Below are 17,785 nucleotides of genomic sequence, written 5' to 3' on the forward strand. Positions count from 1 at the left end.
CTTTAATTTTATCTTTTCTTTAATTTAATTTAATTATATTTTAATCTTTAATCGATTATTTATTTTTTAGATTGTCTTTATGGACCACTCTTCCTTTAATTAGAACAGTTGTTCCTAAATCCTTTTCTACACTATGAATAGTTGCATCTTCTGACCTTGAGTTATTGTCCAGCGCATTGATATGTTGTCGTGACAAAACATCTGCCACGTTATTCTCTTTACCTGGTTTATAATGTAGCTTCGCATTATGTTCATCTATGAAAGCTTTCCATCGTTTGATTTTTGCATTTGTATTTCTATCAGAAACTGCGAAAGTTAGCGGCTGGTGGTCGGTAAATATATTCAAATTGCTAACACCATACAAGTAATTCCTTAAATTTTTTAGAGCCCATACAATGGTTAATAATTCTTTTTCGTTAGCTGCAAAATGCAGTTCTCCACCTTTCAAAGTTCTTGAAATCATGGTTATAGGTTTGCCGTCTTGTGATAAGACCGCTCCTAAACCGTAAGAAGAGGCATCTGTAGTTAAATCGAATGCTCTGTTAAAATCAGGATACCTAAGAATAACGTCTTCCGAAATTAAAATCTCTATTAATTTAGAGAATGCTTGAACTTGTTGGGCGTTTAATTGTATTTTGATTTTTTTTGACAGACTTGCCTTAACCTTACCATTTTCACCTTTTAAAATATCTGTTAATGGCCTAGCTATATTTGCGAAATCTTTAATAAAACACCTGTAATAACTTGCTAACCCAAGGAATGATCTCATTGCATATAGCGTGGTGGGCTGTTCGAAATTCTTAATTGCTTCTATTTTTTCTGGGCATGTTTTTATACCGCCTCTTGATACAATAAAACCCAAATATTCAACTTCTGTTTTGAAAAAGTTTGATTTCTCAATCGAAACCCTCATGTTTGCATCGAAAAGAGCTTTTAAAACCCATTGAATATCTTGAACATGTTGTTCTTCTGATTTTGAAAAAATAATGACATCATCTACATAAACATGGCAGATTTTACCAATTTTCTCTCTGAGAACATCATCGATGGCCCTCTGAAAAATGCTTGGCGCGTTTTTGAGCCCGAATGGTAATCGACAGAACTCATATTTACCATTATTTACGGCGAACGCCGTTTTTTCTCTGTCGCTTTCCTTCAGTTCTATTTGATGAAACCCTGATTTAAGATCAAGGGTAGTGAAATATCGAGCTTCACCCATATTTAACAATATTACCATAACGTTAGGAATGGGATACTTGTCGTCAATTGTTTTGGCATTAAGCTTTCGATAATCTATGACTAAACGTTTTTTCTTATTACCTTCATTGTCAGTACCTTTTTTATCCACGACCCATATGGGGTTATTATAAGGTGACTTAGAATGTCTAATTATGCCATCAGCCAGTAATTGCTTTATTTCCTCATTTACAAAGCTTGCTACACCCATTGGGTATTGATACAATTTTGAATAAACCGGGTCTTGGTCCATAGTTCTGATCGTAGCAACGATGTTTGTATTGAAAGGAAGCTTTTCCCTAGGGTCTGCGAATGCATTTCTAAACTTTTTGATCATTTTTAAGAATAACTCCCTCACTGTTGCAGGAATTTCTTCTTTTTGGATTTTAAGTAAATTAACATCTTCACAGTCTAAAAATAAAATTTTTTCAACACCGAAATCGTATTGAATTATTTGTTGACGTAGATCTATTCTTGCATTTACCTTTGTTAAAAGGTCAAGACCGATAATCCCGTCAAAATTTGCCAGGTGTGGCAAAATAAAAAAATCTGAATTAATTCCGAAAATATTTAAATTATACTTCTCTACGATTTGGCTAAAGCCGTGAATCGATTTTACTAAAAATGGGGAAGACACCGGTTTGATGTCTTTCAATTCTGGTAACATTTTTATATAATTTTTTGAGGCACCTGTATCTATTAAAAGTCTTACGCTTCTCCCTGTGTTGCCTATGATTTTACAAATCCAAGGAAGAGCTGACTTTTCCCTTAAAAAATTAATCTCATTAAATTCATCAATATCAGAGACTTGCATGTGGGCTGTGTCGTCATAAATTTCATGGTTAAGTTGAGTAAGGTGGTTTATTTTCTGGAATTTGGGTCCCGTATTTCTATCTGACATAGGTGGTCTTTTAAGTTCTCTTTTGTTTTCCCCGAAACCAGTTCTTAATTGTTGTGAGTTATTTCTATTTACGTTATTTTGAATATTTGTTGCCCTACGAAAATATGATGTGGAAGGATCCACATCCATTGGTTTAGACTCGTTTAGATTTTCAAAGGGGGCGTTGTTTTTAAAAGCCTCATTATTTTTTTTATGAAAATGTGGGTTTTTTTGTTGACTGTAAGAATTGGGCCTATTTCCAAAATTGGTTTTAGATTTTAAAACCTCTTCGTCCCTATTAGCGAAACTTGTCGCAAAGATATAACGTGCATGATTTGCTTCTACTTCCTGAGCCAATGCCAAAGCTGATGGAAGATCGGTTGGTCGGGAAGCGAACAGAATATCGCAAAGTGGTTTCCTCAAACCAGAAATAAATACTCGAAGAGCATCTGCTCTATATTTTTCATTAATTATTTTTGCTACTTCGCCCTCATATGTCATTACAGCTTTATTCATTAAAAGTGTTAACTTTTTCTACCACCTCGTCGAAAAATTTTAAAACAGATAAATTTCCCTGCCTTAATGTCGACATTTCCTGCTCAATAATGTAGATAGGACGCTTATCTGAGTAGGTGAAATCTAAACGCGCAATAATAGCTTTAAAATTTAACACTGTATTGAAGGATGCTAATACTGCGTCTGCGGAACCTCTAATTTTATTTCTTATGATAGCTAAGGCTTGATAATGCCTTGAGCTACCCTCAAAGTTTTGAAACAACCTATATGCAGTATGCGCAGCTTGACGCCACGAAACATAATTACACTGTTGCCCATCAAATTCGGGCAAAGACTTCACCACATCGAGAGATTCCTCGCACTTTACGTTCGGATGTATCTCCGCTTCGCTAAAAACTTCTATAGGACACTCCGTCTTACATTCCGCTAACTGCTTAGTAAGATCATTTATTTTTAAATCAAAATCCCGTTTTTGTAATACTAGTGCAGCTTCAATTGCAGCTTGAATTACTTTACCTAGCTGTTCAGCGTCCATTTTTAATTTAAAATTCAAAAATCTTTAGTTGTTGTAATATATAATTGTTCAAATGACCAAAATCTAAAAAAAGTTAACTGCAACAGAACCGTGTCACATATAATTAACTATATTGGTCCCTCCAGTTATAACACTGATCCAATTTAAGCTTATAAGTGGTTGTCTAATCCTCGTCGACAGTTTTAATAAATCATTTATTTATTTTATTCAAAATAATGATAAAAAATATAAAAAAAAGAGCATCTCACTTACATGAATTGTTGTATAATTTATTAGTCGTAGAACTAATAGATAGATTATAGATTAATAGATATGATGTATTGCGATTTTTTCCGGGATGATGCACTGCTTGCTGTTTCACGGTAGCTACCTTTTTGTTGCTTCTTATTCTCTTTAATATCATCAGATTTATTTTTTTAATTCGTTGTATCGATTGATGCAGTTTTTTTTAAATAAAATAACAATTCTATTTTATTATATTTTTTTAAAAAATTTTGATTCGAAGTACTATAAATATAGTGTACAGTTGTATATAGTGAGCGCAATTTACTTAGACGCACTTAATATTTTTTCAAAAATGATACAACGAACTCGAATATAAATGTTTTTTTTGTTGAAAAAGAAAAAGCAGTGCTTGATAGTAAAAAACAAAAAAGAAATATATTTCATATCAGTCATTCTTCTTACATATGTACAAAAACACAAAAATAAGGCAAAATAAACGCGCAATTTTCTTAGGCGCACTATGTTTAAACAAAAGAAATCAAAGAGTTTTCATAGTTTTGACAATGCTTAATACTTTATAATTCCTCCGTTTTGGTTTATAACTGAAAAAATTCGATTTGGCATCGAATCAATCAATTTTTTGATAATCACATCGTCGATTTTGTCCCAAGCCTCTTGGATTGATGCTTTGAGCTCACTCACTGTGGAATACTGACGTCCGTTGGCATAGACCTTCCGTGAAATTATTCCCCATAGGTTCTCAATGGGTTTTAGGTCAGGACTCCTTACTGGCCAATTCATTACCGTTATCTGCTTCGACGAGAAGTAAGACTTTGAAAGCTTGGACACATGAATGGCGGCGTTATCCTGCTGGAAAATTAGATCCCGATCGGCGTGTTCCTCCAGAAACTTTATAAGAACGTCATTCAGCATTTCAGTGTACTTCTCTGAGTTCATTCTTGTATTTATGAAGCACAAAGTAAGTTTTCCATGGAGTGAAAAGCCACCCCATATCAAGACAAATCAGCCTCCAAAGTTTCTACTCATTTTTATGGGATTGTTTTGGCGACGATCATGCCAGTAAGAGCTGAAACTGTCTGGCCCGTCCAAGTTAAATTTTTTCTCGTCCGAAAAAATAACCGAGTGCCATTCTTTGATCCAATGCATATGATTTTTAGCAAAAACAATGCGATTCTTCTTGTGCATTTCTTTCAGATGGGGCCGTTTCATCATTTTCTTCCATTTTATGTGGCCATCTGCATGTAAAATTTGCAGCACTCTTCTTTTTTTAATTGGTAGCTGCAATTTTGATGCGATTTGAGCTGCACTGAGCCGATTTTTTGTTGCTTCTTCCTTTATTTGGTTTTTGAGTCGCCGATTTATCTTTGCATTTCGCTTGTTATTCGTAGGGGCTTTACCATATTCCTCACCCAAACGTAAAAAATTTCTTACAACGTGTTCCGATCGGTTTATGTGGCCTGCAATTTTCCTCTTTGAGAATCCATTTTGATGTAAACACCCTATTTTGGCTTTTTCTTCAGCGCTTAGAAATTTTCCCTTTGCCATTCGACTTGCGCAAATGCGGAGCCTATTTCGTACAGAATTTGTATGGTTTTTGCTTTTAGAATATTAGCTCAAATATTAATGTGTTATGAAATACAAACCTTCTTACAGAACAATCAAATAAACTAGTCCGAACTACCGAAACAAATATATGCGTCTATAAAAATTGCGCACTTACTTAGCTTCTTTTTTATGAAATTCATCATTATAACTTTGCAAAATAAAAATCACATTCCTTTTATGTTTGTTTACGTTTAGTAATGGAAAAGAAAAAACAATAATGAAAAAAGATCAATAGCTTTGCTCTTTAACAAAAATAAAAGCATTTTTTTTGTGTGCGTCTAAGTAAATTACGCTCACTGTATTTATATTTTTTTTAATAAAGTCACACTTTTTTTTATTATTAGTTCAGAAAATAACTTGCTATCGTTTGATGCAGTTTTTTTTGTAGAATTAAGTAACACTTTTTAATATTAATTCTAATAAGAATTCTATTTTAATATATTTTAAAAAGTTTTGATACAAAGTACTGTAAATATAATGTACAGTTGTACATTTTTTTATAAAGTCAAACTTTTTTTGTATTATTAGTTCTGAGAATAACTAGCAATCGTTTGATGCATTTTTTTGTAGAATTACGTAACACTTTTTATTATTAATTCTAATAAGAATTCTATTGTATTATATTTTAAAAAAATTTTGATTCATAAAGTCACGTGTTTTTTTTATTAGTTCTGAAAATAACTTGCTATTGTTTGATGCAGTTTTTTTTTAGAATTAAATAACACTTTTTTAATATTAATTATAATAAGAATTCTATTTTATTATATTTTTTTAAAAAATTTTGATTCAGAGTAGTTGTAAATATAATGTACAGTTGTACATTTTTTTATAAAGTCAAACTTTTTTTTTGTATTATTAGTTCTGAGAATAACTAGCTATCGTTTGATGCAGTTTTTTTTTAGAATTAAGTAACACTTTTTTAATATTAATTATAATAAGAATTCTATTATATTTTTTTAAAAAATTTTGATTCGAAGTAGTTGTAAATATAATATACAGTTGTATATTTTTTTGAAAAAAGTCACACTTTTTTTATTATTAGTTCAGAAAATAACTTGCTATCGTTTGATGCAGTTTTTTTTTTTTTTTAGAATTAAGTAACACTTTTTTAATATTAATTATAATAAGAATTCTATTTTATTATATTTTTTTAAAAAATTTTGATTCGAAGTAGTTGTAAATATAATATACAGTTGTATATTTTTTTTGAAAAAAGTCACACTTTTTGGTGTAATATTATCTTAGTCGTTAAAACGACTGTTTCCGTTGGGCGCCAATTAGGTTTTCTTGTTCCCCAGTCCAAAAAGAGAAGGAGTGGAGTCTTTATTATTTTCATATAATTACGATTGGAGATGATGTTCCAATCATTCACAAGTTTAACTTAATATTATATTAACTACTAAAGCTTAATATTCTTAAACTTAACTACTAAAGCTTAATATTCTCAAACTTAACTACTAAAGCTTAATATTCTTAAACTTAAGTAAGCTTAAGCTTAATATTCGATTCTCGAACAGAATCAAAATATTCAAGTTCCATAACTTATATATATCAATATATATCAGGGAAAAATCAAACAATCTACAAAACTGAATATAGATATTACTACTCATTTATGTTATTATAATTATAATTATTAAATCATAAATTTAATAATTTCAAAAAAACATAAATTTAGGCATAATCTAATTACAGTTAAAATTATATTATTTGCATACAAATTGTACGCACACACATTACTTACAATTTTACATAACTATATTTAATGCACCAACAAAGAAATAATGCGTACATATTCCCTTAAAACGAAAACAAAAAGAAGAAATCCATACACGTTGGCTTATAGCAAAACACAAACAAAAATATTAATCTGTTGAAATTTCCATTAAATTTCCATCGCTAATAATTCGATCATGACTCTTCTATACTGCTTTTATAGCACAGGATACTACAAAACTGGTTAAGTCCATACAAAAACGTCTAAAAGAGGGTATTAAACGCAGAGGTTATTCCACAGGCTATTAAATTGTAAGTTTCTGTGAATTTTAATTGTTTTAATTAAAATATTATTAAATATTAATAAGTGACCGCAAATTTTTCTGCTTTGAAAATTGTTGTTTTTGCATTTAATTGTGTTTAATTTTTTTTTTTTTAAGAATAACTGTTAATTGTTTATGTTTAAACTTTATTGTTGTTTCTTTGGTTAAAATAAATCAGAAAACAAATATCAATTTGAGTAAAAATTAAAAAAATTATCCGAAATTTAATAAAAAATGGTGTGGGTGACCGCAGACTTCTTCTGCTGTGTGTATATAAAAGAAGGAATAAATATATGATATTAAAAAAATCCATCTTTTTTAATGGATGACCCTGTGCTCTTCAAATTATGTTTTGTTTTTTGTTTTGGTTTTTTAATCTATGACTACCATCGTAGGCATGCTATTACTGCGAAACACGACACAGCGATTAAAGGACTCAAGTAGGCAAGTATTACGGCGCCAATAATGAAATGCTTTAAAAATAATAAGTAATAATATGAGAGAACTACAGTAATCAAAACTGTACAGAAAACAAATCAAATATTTCATGAAAAATATACAAAAAACAAACCAGGCATCATGTTCAGAAATATTGCCTCACATACTCTTTAACACAAAATCTTTTGGAGTGTGCAATAAGAATGAAGAAGAGAAGATGGGTTGGTGCCGTTTCTCCGTCTGCTCATCACATTAGGTTTTTTTCCCTATGATTCCATTCGTAGGCATACTAATAACTGTGTATGTGTGCTTGGGTGCCCATTAATATGGTATACATATGTTATGTTTTCTTTAAAATTTTGTACAAAACCTATTGTGTTGGTAATCAAAGGCAAATTGATTTGAAGTTTACAGGGTTATGCATTAAAATAAATGCAAAGGTTTTATTTTATTAATGCGTAAATTTTTTGCTTAAGAACTTAATTTCTACAGTACACCGTTTACCCGTTATCATCACCGAAAGCATGATATATTTATTATATATTCAATAATAATATAACAACACAATAAACATATAAAATATACAATAAAAATTTAATATATATAATATTAATATAAAAACACATAAAACATATGAAACATACAATAATAATATAATATATTCAATAATAATTTAAAAACACAATAGGGGTATTCAGGCAACTGATTAGTTGCTTGATAGTTGATTACAACAAAAATTTGCACACAAAATTGAAACTAAGCAGAGAATCAACTATATCGGTGATTCTCATATTAGTACAAATTTGATTAATGGTGCTGCCAGTACCAAGTGCAGTAATAATAACTTAAAATGAACTTTTGTATAGAAATTTCGCTTTTGCTGTTGATGCGAGTGCTGCCAAGCCATTTACACACAACAAACTAATCAGATCACGCATTTTGGGTCGTTCAAGCAACTGATTAACATCAAAATGCTAAAATTTTTTTATATGAAGTTTTTAAATCAACTAAGCAACTAATCAGTTGCCTGAACACCCCTAATAAACATATAAAAGAAACAATAAATATATAATATTAAAAAATTTCCATCTCTTTTAGTGGATGACCCTGTGCATTTCAAATCATGTTTTGATTATTATCTTATAATAAAACTAAAAAAACCCTGCATACTCCATATTAAATACTAACACCATCAACTGCGGATATGTGGTAAACAAAATTCCAAAACACTACAATAGAGAGGAGCAAATACATAAGTAAGCAAGTAACACAAAGGCAATAACCCAGTACAAAAAGTGGTCTTCGAAGACATTGTCTTCAAGACGGTCTTTGATACCGCGTCCGCATGTTCAAGCAAATTTGCAAAACAATTGCTCAAAACATGAATGTAAATACTCTTTCTTTGCTTTCTCTCTCATTTTTAGTGTTCATAGCAACGTATTTGAATTTTGCCTCAGATGACGCTATGTTTTATAACCCAGTAGAAAAAGTGGTCTTCGAAGACATTGTCTTCAAGACGGTCTTTGATACCGCGTCCGCATTTTCAAGCAAATTTGCAAAACAATTGCTCAAAACATGAATGTAAATACTCTTTATTTGCTTTCTCTCTCATTTTTAGTGTTCATAGCAACGTATTTGAATTTTGCCTCAGATGACGCTATGTTTTATAAATGAAGTGACGCAATAATTTTGAAGTGTAGTGAATAAATATATTGTGAAATAAATATTAAAAAAATCAAAATGAATAAAGAAACAATATCATTAAACTATGAAATATTAAAAAAAAAGAAATTAAATCAATACAAATTAAATAGTGACTTAGTTCCTGAAAAATATATTGATATTAATATTGAAGACAATAATTCCAGTGAAAGTTGTTTTAGAAACGAAACAAAGGATGTTGAAAATAAAAAAACTGAAAACACTTGTGAAAAATTAGCTGTTATATTTAAAAAACACAGGATTAACAGGCGTTGTGGTAATGATATTTTAGAACTCTTAAGATCAGAAGGTTTAATTGTACCAAAATCCTTTTCAACGCTTTTGAAAACATATAAAACTTCAACAATAGATGATAGCGAAATGCTATAAATTATTTTATATTAGTTTTAGTTAATTTTAGATATGTTAAGTTATATTAAGTTAATTATTTAAATTAATTTTCACTATGTTTACTAGTTTTTACTAGTTTATTTTTAATATCTTAATAAAATTTATAATAATTTATAATAAAATTTATAATTTACTTTTAAAACTTTTAATTTTGAATGTAATGTAAGAAATTATTATATAAAATAAATAAAAGTACAAAATACAACAATTTCTTTCTACTTATTTAAAGAGAAAATTGAAATTCATTTAAAATTTAAAGAGCGCAATAAAAGAGTAGAAATAAAAAAAGGGTGAAAAAATTATATGAGCACTGCACTAAGAGCGCACAACTTTCTGTCGAATGCGTCCGTTATGCAAGACATGGTCTTCGAGACGGTCTTCGAGACATGTACACAAAAATTCATTGAAGACATTTGGCTAATTTGTATGAAAGTGTCTTCGAAGACCGTCATACATTTGGATCGATCGGTCTTCATGTATGTATCCATGTCTTGAAGACGTCTTCGATGACGGATCGATCCGTTTTCTACTGGGATATAAGTTGTGTGGAAATTGTTGTTTGTTTTACTATGGTTTCATATTTTTGCTAAACATTTCTTGACATAACAATAGCGATAGTATTGTAAATAAAAATTTAATTTAGCAATATTTGTTTGAATTTTTGTGATTTTTTGCAATATTTGCCTTCAAGGCAGTTTCCATTTTGTTAAACATTTTTCTATAATTTTTCCTTAATTACTCTTACACACGTCAACTTTTGAGGCGATTTAATGTTACACTTCGAGCCATTCAATCTGTTGGTGTATGATGCTGTGTATGAAGCTATTTTAGAAGATTTAGTGTTTGTAGGCAAACGTATTCGTGTCAAATTGGATGGCACCCAATTGATAAAGGTGCATTTGGATAAGAACCAACAAACGACCATTGAGCACAAAGTAAGTGTTATTTATTTCATTAAATCTTATTTTGCACTTGTGTTGTGTTAATTTATTGTTCAGTGGCAAAAATGTACTTCCTTTCTGTCAAAACGTTTGACCAAGGATGGTCTAATTTTGCAATAGGGTGAAAAAAAACCAATCTGAACGTTTAAACTCACTTTAAGAAATAAAAATTTGTGGTAATAAACGTTAAGAAGTTGACTTTATTTTTGGAATAAATTAACATTTAATTGCGAGGATGCTTTCAGATTGTGTTGATGTTTTTAATTCTATAGCGATGAAAGGAAATCGTTTTATTGTTTCTTAATTTATTGTTTATACAAATTATTTTGCAGATGATTGGTTCGAAAATAGTGAAACCAGGCGGTATAGAGCCAGATGATTTCGAAAAGTCGATTGCTCAAGCACTTTCGGAACTTGAAGCAAATAGCGACTTAAAACCTTATTTGAGAGATTTGCACATAACTCGAGCCCTTGAAATTGAATTCGGTACTAAAAAGGTATGCACATTTTTTAAACATAGTTTCATTAATATTGTTATTTTGTTGTTGTAGGCTGTTATAATTTATGTACCAATTCCACAACAAAAAACTTTTCAAAAGATACAAATTATTTTGGTGCGTGAACTTGAAAAAAAGTTCTCTGGAAAGCATGTTGTAGTGATAGGAGAACGCAAGATTTTGCCAAAACAACCCGCAAACGACCATTGAGCACAAAGTAAATGTTATTTATTTCATTAAATCTTATTTTGCACTTGTGTTCTTTGCTGTTTAAAATTAGTGGTCCAATGTTTCGTTTTACGCTTCATTGCTCAAACTGAATTGTAGCTCATTCATATATTGGTAACATTCATCAAATTTAATGAGTGTAGCATTAATTTGCAGCAATTAATTCAATATGTCTAAATAATAATAATTCATTAAACAGAATAATATAACAATTTTGCATGATTTGCAAGGTAAGGAATTATTTGAAAATAATTTCTGTTGTACGAATACGAGAACGAGTACGTAATTACCGTACATTGTCTATAAATTTTTGTTGTAACATTGAAAAAGTGTTGTAAATTTTTTGCATTGCTATTTACTGTTATTCATCGATTTAAAAAATTTTTGTTGCATTTACATATTTGAGTGGTGCTCGTGGTCTCGGTTATCTTCTCATTCTCTGAACTTCGATTTATTACTACATTTTTGGTTTTTTCATAATCAAACGTTAACTGTAAATAAAGAAATTTAACATGAATCGGACTAGAAGAAGATAATTGACGCCCAAGAATCCCTACTCAACCGCTAATATATTTTCGAGATGGAGTTTCTGGTGGATGAAAAAAATATTTCATAAGGGTTTGCAAGGACCACTTGAAGAGGAAGACTTATATCAGCACCGTAAAGACTTAGATAGTGAACGAGTAACTACAAAGTTTTCGTAAAAACAAGACTGTGCAATAATCCGTTCGCGTAGTTTAACTGCTGTGTATTTTATTTTAGAAGATTTAGTGTTTCCAGCAGAGATCGTAGGCAAACGTATTCGTGCCAAATTGGATGGCACCCAAATTATATATAAAGGTGCATTTGGATAAGAATCTACAAACGACCATTGAGCACAAAGTAAGTGTTAAATAACACTTATTTCATTAAATCTTTTTTTGCGCTTGTGTTTTTTGCTGTTTAAAATTAGTGGTCCAATGTTTCGTTTACGCTTCATTGCTCAAACTGAATTGTAGCTTATTCATATATTGGTAACATTCATCAAATTTAATGAGTGTAGCAATTAACTTGCAGCAATTAATTCAATATGTCTTAATAATAATAATTCATTAAACAGAATAATATAACAATTTTGCATGATTTGCATAAGGATAAGGAATTATTTGAAAATAATTTCTGTTGTACGAATACGAGAACGAGTACGCATAATTACCGTACATTGTCTATAAAGTTTTGTTGTAACATTGAAAAAATATTGTAAATTTTTTGCATTGTTATTTACTGTTATTCACGATTTAAGAAATTTTTGTTGCATTTACCATATTTGAGTGGTGCTCGTGTCGGTTATCTTCATTTCTTGAACTTCGAATTTATTACTACATTTTTGGTTTATCATAATCAAACGTAACTGTAAATAAAGAAATTTAACATCAATCGGACTAGAAGAAAAATTGAACGCCCAAAGAATCCCTACTCAACCGCTAATATATTTTCGAGATGGAGTTTCTGGTGGATGAGAAATATATTTCATAAGGGTTTGCAAGGACCACTTGAAGAGGAAGAGTTATATCAGCACCGTAAAGACTTAGATAGTGAACGAGTAACTACAAAGTTTTCGTAAAAACAAGACGGTGCAATAATCCGTTCGCGTAGTTTAACTGCTGTGTATTTTATTTTAGAAGATTTAGTGTTTTCAGCAGAGATCGTAGGCAAACGTATTCGTGCCAAATTGGATGGCACCCAAATTATAAAGGTGCATTTGGATAAGAATCTACAAACGACCATTGAGCACAAAGTAAGTGTTAAATAACACTTATTTCATTAAATCTTTTTTTGCACTTGTGTTTTTTGCTGTTTAAAATTAGTGGTCCAATGTTTCGTTTACGCTTCATTGCTCAAACTGAATTGTAGCTCATTCATATATTGGTAACATTCATCAAATTTAATGAGTCTAGCAATTAACTTGCAGCAATTAATTCAATATGTCTAAATAAAAATAATTCATTAAACAGAATAATATAACAATTTTGCATGAATTTGAATTTAATAGTTTCTCGCGTTCTTGATTTAATTCTAAATATATATAATATGATTTTCAGGTCCATAGTTCAGACCTATTTAATATATTTATTTATTGGCTCGTTAGATTACACGTTTAGATTACATGTTATCTTAAAATAAATCATGAACAATATTTTTTGTTAAGCCATTTTGACCGTATATACATATATAGATCAGAAGGTTTTCCAATACGGGAACATGCAACATATAGTTGCCCATGCGAAAAACATGTATTTTCCAAATTCAGTCCACATACTTTTAATGTTTGACATTGAGATTTATTAATTGTCATCGCAAATGCTAAACGAATTGGAAATTGCAATCGTTTGAATTGAATTGGAACATCGGTTGGTATAATTGGTATGCGTGGAAGTAATATATTTTCTCCTCTGAATTTTCCACTTAATATTGTTGATTCAATTAAATTCCCCATAATTCCTTTAATTACTAATCTTGTTCCATTACATAATTTTGGTGGGTTTAGATTGTGTAATAAAATGATTGGTGAACCAACTTTTAAAACTAAATTGTGTGGTGGTAGTTCTGGCAAATCAAGCGAATTTAAGAAATCAGTGGGATAATTCACAATCTCGTTTTCATCTACCACTGTGTCGATGGATTTTAACGAAATTAAATTACCAGGTAGCATAGCTTGAATTTTGGAATTGATTTCATCGACATCTAAGTTCTTGGCAGCCAGAATCGCTCTACTTTGAAGCCACTGATGGTTCTGAAAATTTTGATATATGTGAGGAAATACGCTTTCTATTAATTCCTCTTTCGAATTAACAATTTTACAAAAATTTTCTGGCAATTTAATAAAGTGCGTATTTTCATGAAGACTTACGTTTCCATTACCAATATCCATCAATTGTTTGGCAAATAGTTCTGCAGCTAAATCCCTCTGTAGTCCAACACGCATGATTTCGGTAAGTCGCAATATATGGACATTTCGCCACAAAATATATGATTTGAGGCAAGCATTGACTTCATCAGCATAGGTTGAACGTGGAATAACTGGCAATGTTTGTCTAAAATCACCTGCCAATAAAATTAAAGCGCCTCCAAAAAGTCTATCGTTGGCATTTAAATCTTTAAGTGTTCGATTTAATGCTTCCAATGAATACTTATGTGCCATTGTGCATTCATCCCAAACAATGATGTGACATTTTTGAAGTACTTTAGCCATATTGGAATGTTTTTTTATATTGCATAGTGCATTTTCACATGAATGTATGTTTAGTGGCAACTTTAGTGCCGAATGGGCTGTTCTACCACCATCTAACAATGTCGCAGCGGTTCCAGATGATGCAAGTGCTAAAGCGATATTACCTTGCATCCTAACCTTTGCAAAAATGACTAAAATTAAGAAAGTTTTTCCAGTTCCACCTGGTGCATCCAAGAAAAAAAAGCCGCCTTCTTTTGCCGCAATTGCGTTCGAAACCCGATCATAAATGAGCTTTTGTTGGTGTGTTAACATTTGTTCGCTTCATGTAACAAATTCAACCAAATCTTCAGAGCTATACTGAAGTTCGCGCTGCATATCAGTTGCCAAACGATTTGGCGAATACAATCCTAATAATTTAAGTGGTTGATTTGATATAAGTAAACATAAGTCTTCGATCATAATCAAAGCTTCGTTATAAATTTCACGATTGAATTGAATATTTAAGTCATGATTTGTTGTTCTATGTCTATGTAGTATATCTTCACTCATTGAGCATTTATATTTTTCCCACAATTCTTTGGGATTATTTAGAAAACATGTTGTCAACAATATGGCGAATAATTGACGAATTTGATGTGGAAAAGAACTTAATACTGCATGCCGGAGCGTAATGTCTCAATGATTATCGCTTTCCAGCAATTGCAATTCTCTACATGCATCATGAGATGTATTGTATAGCTGACCATTGACAGTTCTCAAATACTCATACGATGTTGGACCGCGTACATTTATTAAAAGCAGTCTTAAAAAAAAACACTCGTTGTTTTGGATGAACAGTATATAAACGACCCAGTGTGTTTGCTGAAAATAATCCTGGATAACCATTGACTGCAACACCTCGTTTACGTGGCTGCCACTTTTTTAAAGTTTTGTTCCATGTGAAATATGTTGGAACTTCCGAATAAAGTAAAGTTCTTGCGTATTGCCCAAAAATATTTTGTTGTTTATTCAATTCTTAAATCTTGGCATTTTTGCTTTAAGCACAGCTACAATTAATAAGAAAAATACCTTTTTCCTCTATTCTAATTATTAAGCAAATGTATATATATCCAGTTTAATTTTTCAAATATATTGAAATCTATGCTAATGTAATAAATTTTTTTTATTTGAAAAAAATAAAAAGAAAATCAGTATCATTCACCCACACACACAAACTGTCGGACAGTTTGAAACGGAAATTATTAAATTTATTATTTTAATTAAAATTATAACTAATATCGAATGTTTTAATAGCCTATGTTACGCCGAAAAACTATATAAATAAAAAAAAAAAAAATATTAAGTAAGTGATTGCAATTTGTTTCTAATTCAGATTTTACTTTTTAATATCACAAAATATTATTATTAAAAAGAAAAATTATGAACTTTAACGAATTCGATATTAAAATTATAAGAGTATCATATCTAAAGAGATATCTTCCATAGCGTAACCGTATCTTTAGTAGATAATGACAAAAAAATGTGCATGTGTTATGTACTAAAAAAATAAGTTATATAGAAATCTTAAAATTTCTTTTGTTGAATTGCTACAGCAAACATGGAACAGCATAGCAATGAGATTGCTGCTTTCCTTATGCTGCCGGAGCAGTTGCAGTTACCAAAGGCACAGATGGCTATGATGACGACAACCCACACAAATGCGATTACGATTCAACTGCTGGATTATTGTAATTTAACATCATCATAATAAAACAATCAACGCATGAAGTGCATAAGCGCCTCAATGGATGATGACGAGGAAGGAGCATGTGCGACTGCTATGAGTATCGACATATTTGTTTCTTTTTTATTTTGAAATTATTTCGGATAGTTCGCTTTATGTGTTTAAATGGCATAAGCACATAAATTGAGAGGTTACTTGATGCAGTGCATCAATATGCATGTAATGCATAATTTTTTTTATTCAGATTTTGCTTTTGTAGTGGGTACTTCTTTAACAGTGTTTAATATCCTTTGCCTTGCGCCGAAGTAATTGATGTCTTCGTTTGACCTGTAGGAGTTTTTAAATCACAGATTGTCTGAAACAGACAATTGCAAAGTTTATCTTGGTTTAATGTTTGCTTTATATGCAGAAACGCCTACAAAGTATTTTTATTCAATTTTTACTTCAGACTTTTTTGCCGTTTTTAATATTTATATACAACAGAAAAGTTCAAAACGTAAAATAACTACAGATATATTGAATTATAGAATTGATTGCGCCGATTTTAGTGACAATAAAAGTTTATTAGTTTTACTTCAATTATTTATAAATGCATCGATAATAATTTGTAATATCAGTAAATATCTAGATTTTAAAGAATAGATGAATGAATGATCTTATTCACAGAAATAAGCAAATTTTGTCGGAATTCATTAAATTTAATTAAAAATTAATTGTGGTTAATTCTAATTAATTAACGTAGAACTTTTAGTTTTACTTTTGTATAAATGATATAAGTCAAAATATGTCATATATCATAATTAACACTAAAATGTTAAATTATATATATTTATGTTTTAAGAAGTGGTTTTAGTATAAAGCCAGTGCGATTCCAGTTTTGACTGGTAATATTATTTGTTTAATATATAATGTGTTAATGGTAGGAGAGTCCTTTATAATAATATAATGGAAACTCCCCTAGGTAAGGGAAGTCTACCATCTTCGACAGAGCTTCTGTATTAAAGAATTAATCAGTACAATTGTCTGATTTAAAAAAGCAATATCACTTTTTATAATTTGCTTGAGAATTGCTGAAAATTCAAAAGTTTGTTCTTTTCATTTTAATTCTTCTTTTACAACTTATATTAAAAAAATTTAATATGTGCAATATGACATTTAATCGAAAAGTAATGAGAATTTTTAAATTATATGCGCGACGTCTTGTTTATTGAGTTGGGTGCTTTTTTATATACTGCCTCACTATCAGGTAACTGCGATGCTTAGTTTATCAAGAATATTAACAATAACTACATTATTTATGTTATAAATTTAGTAAACGGTTTCAAGAAAATGTAGAAAATATTAAAAATAAAGTAGAATTTGGACATCCTAACAACTCCTTTAGCGACTCTTCGTATTATATCAACGGTTTATATTAAACATGGGGGATAAGCAATCTGATTCAAAAAAACAATATAAATAACAACACCACATTAAGCTAACAAGGATAAAAAGAATATAAGTGACAACAACTAAGTACGAATCAAGACAAGTATCTCTAACCATAGATATATATTTTCCATTCAAGTAACTCAGGAA

The 17,785-nt window shown here is 30.2% G+C and overlaps 2 protein-coding genes across 2 annotated transcripts; one reads left to right on the top strand and one right to left on the bottom strand.

Moving 5' to 3' along the window:
* The first annotated feature begins 10,645 nt into the window (after nt 1-10,645).
* LOC119675521 (40S ribosomal protein S7-like) lies at nt 10,646-11,255 on the top strand. The gene is made up of 3 exons (XM_038086730.1): nt 10,646-10,669; nt 10,881-11,045; nt 11,100-11,255. The coding sequence occupies exons 2-3, from the start codon at nt 10,881-10,883 to the stop codon at nt 11,253-11,255; spliced, it is 321 nt and encodes a 106-aa protein (XP_037942658.1). The 5' UTR covers nt 10,646-10,669.
* A 2,182-nt stretch (nt 11,256-13,437) lies between these two features.
* Nucleotides 13,438-14,505, bottom strand: LOC119667203 (ATP-dependent DNA helicase pif1-like). The gene is made up of 3 exons (XM_038076493.1): nt 14,164-14,505; nt 13,782-14,046; nt 13,438-13,616 (listed from the first exon to the last, which is right to left on the bottom strand). The coding sequence occupies exons 1-3, from the start codon at nt 14,503-14,505 to the stop codon at nt 13,438-13,440; spliced, it is 786 nt and encodes a 261-aa protein (XP_037932421.1).
* Between the last annotated feature and the right edge of the window lie 3,280 nt (nt 14,506-17,785).

The sequence above is a fragment of the Teleopsis dalmanni genome, chromosome 1 (assembly GCF_002237135.1).
Source record: "Teleopsis dalmanni isolate 2A chromosome 1, ASM223713v2, whole genome shotgun sequence".
Taxonomy (NCBI): domain Eukaryota; kingdom Metazoa; phylum Arthropoda; class Insecta; order Diptera; family Diopsidae; genus Teleopsis; species Teleopsis dalmanni.

Coding starts and splice junctions, on each gene's coding strand:
- LOC119675521 (XM_038086730.1), top strand. CDS start 10,881: ATGATTGGTTCGAAAATAGTGAAACCAGGCGGTATAGAGCCAGATGAT. Junction 11,046..11,099: donor TTGAATTCGGTACTAAAAAG/GTATGCACATTT, acceptor TTGTTGTTGTAG/GCTGTTATAATTTATGTACC.
- LOC119667203 (XM_038076493.1), bottom strand. CDS start 14,505: ATGGCTAAAGTACTTCAAAAATGTCACATCATTGTTTGGGATGAATGC. Junction 14,047..14,163: donor TGGATATTGGTAATGGAAAC/GTAAGTCTTCAT, acceptor CAAAATTTTCAG/AACCATCAGTGGCTTCAAAG. Junction 13,617..13,781: donor TCTAAACCCACCAAAATTAT/GTAATGGAACAA, acceptor CAATTCGTTTAG/CATTTGCGATGACAATTAAT.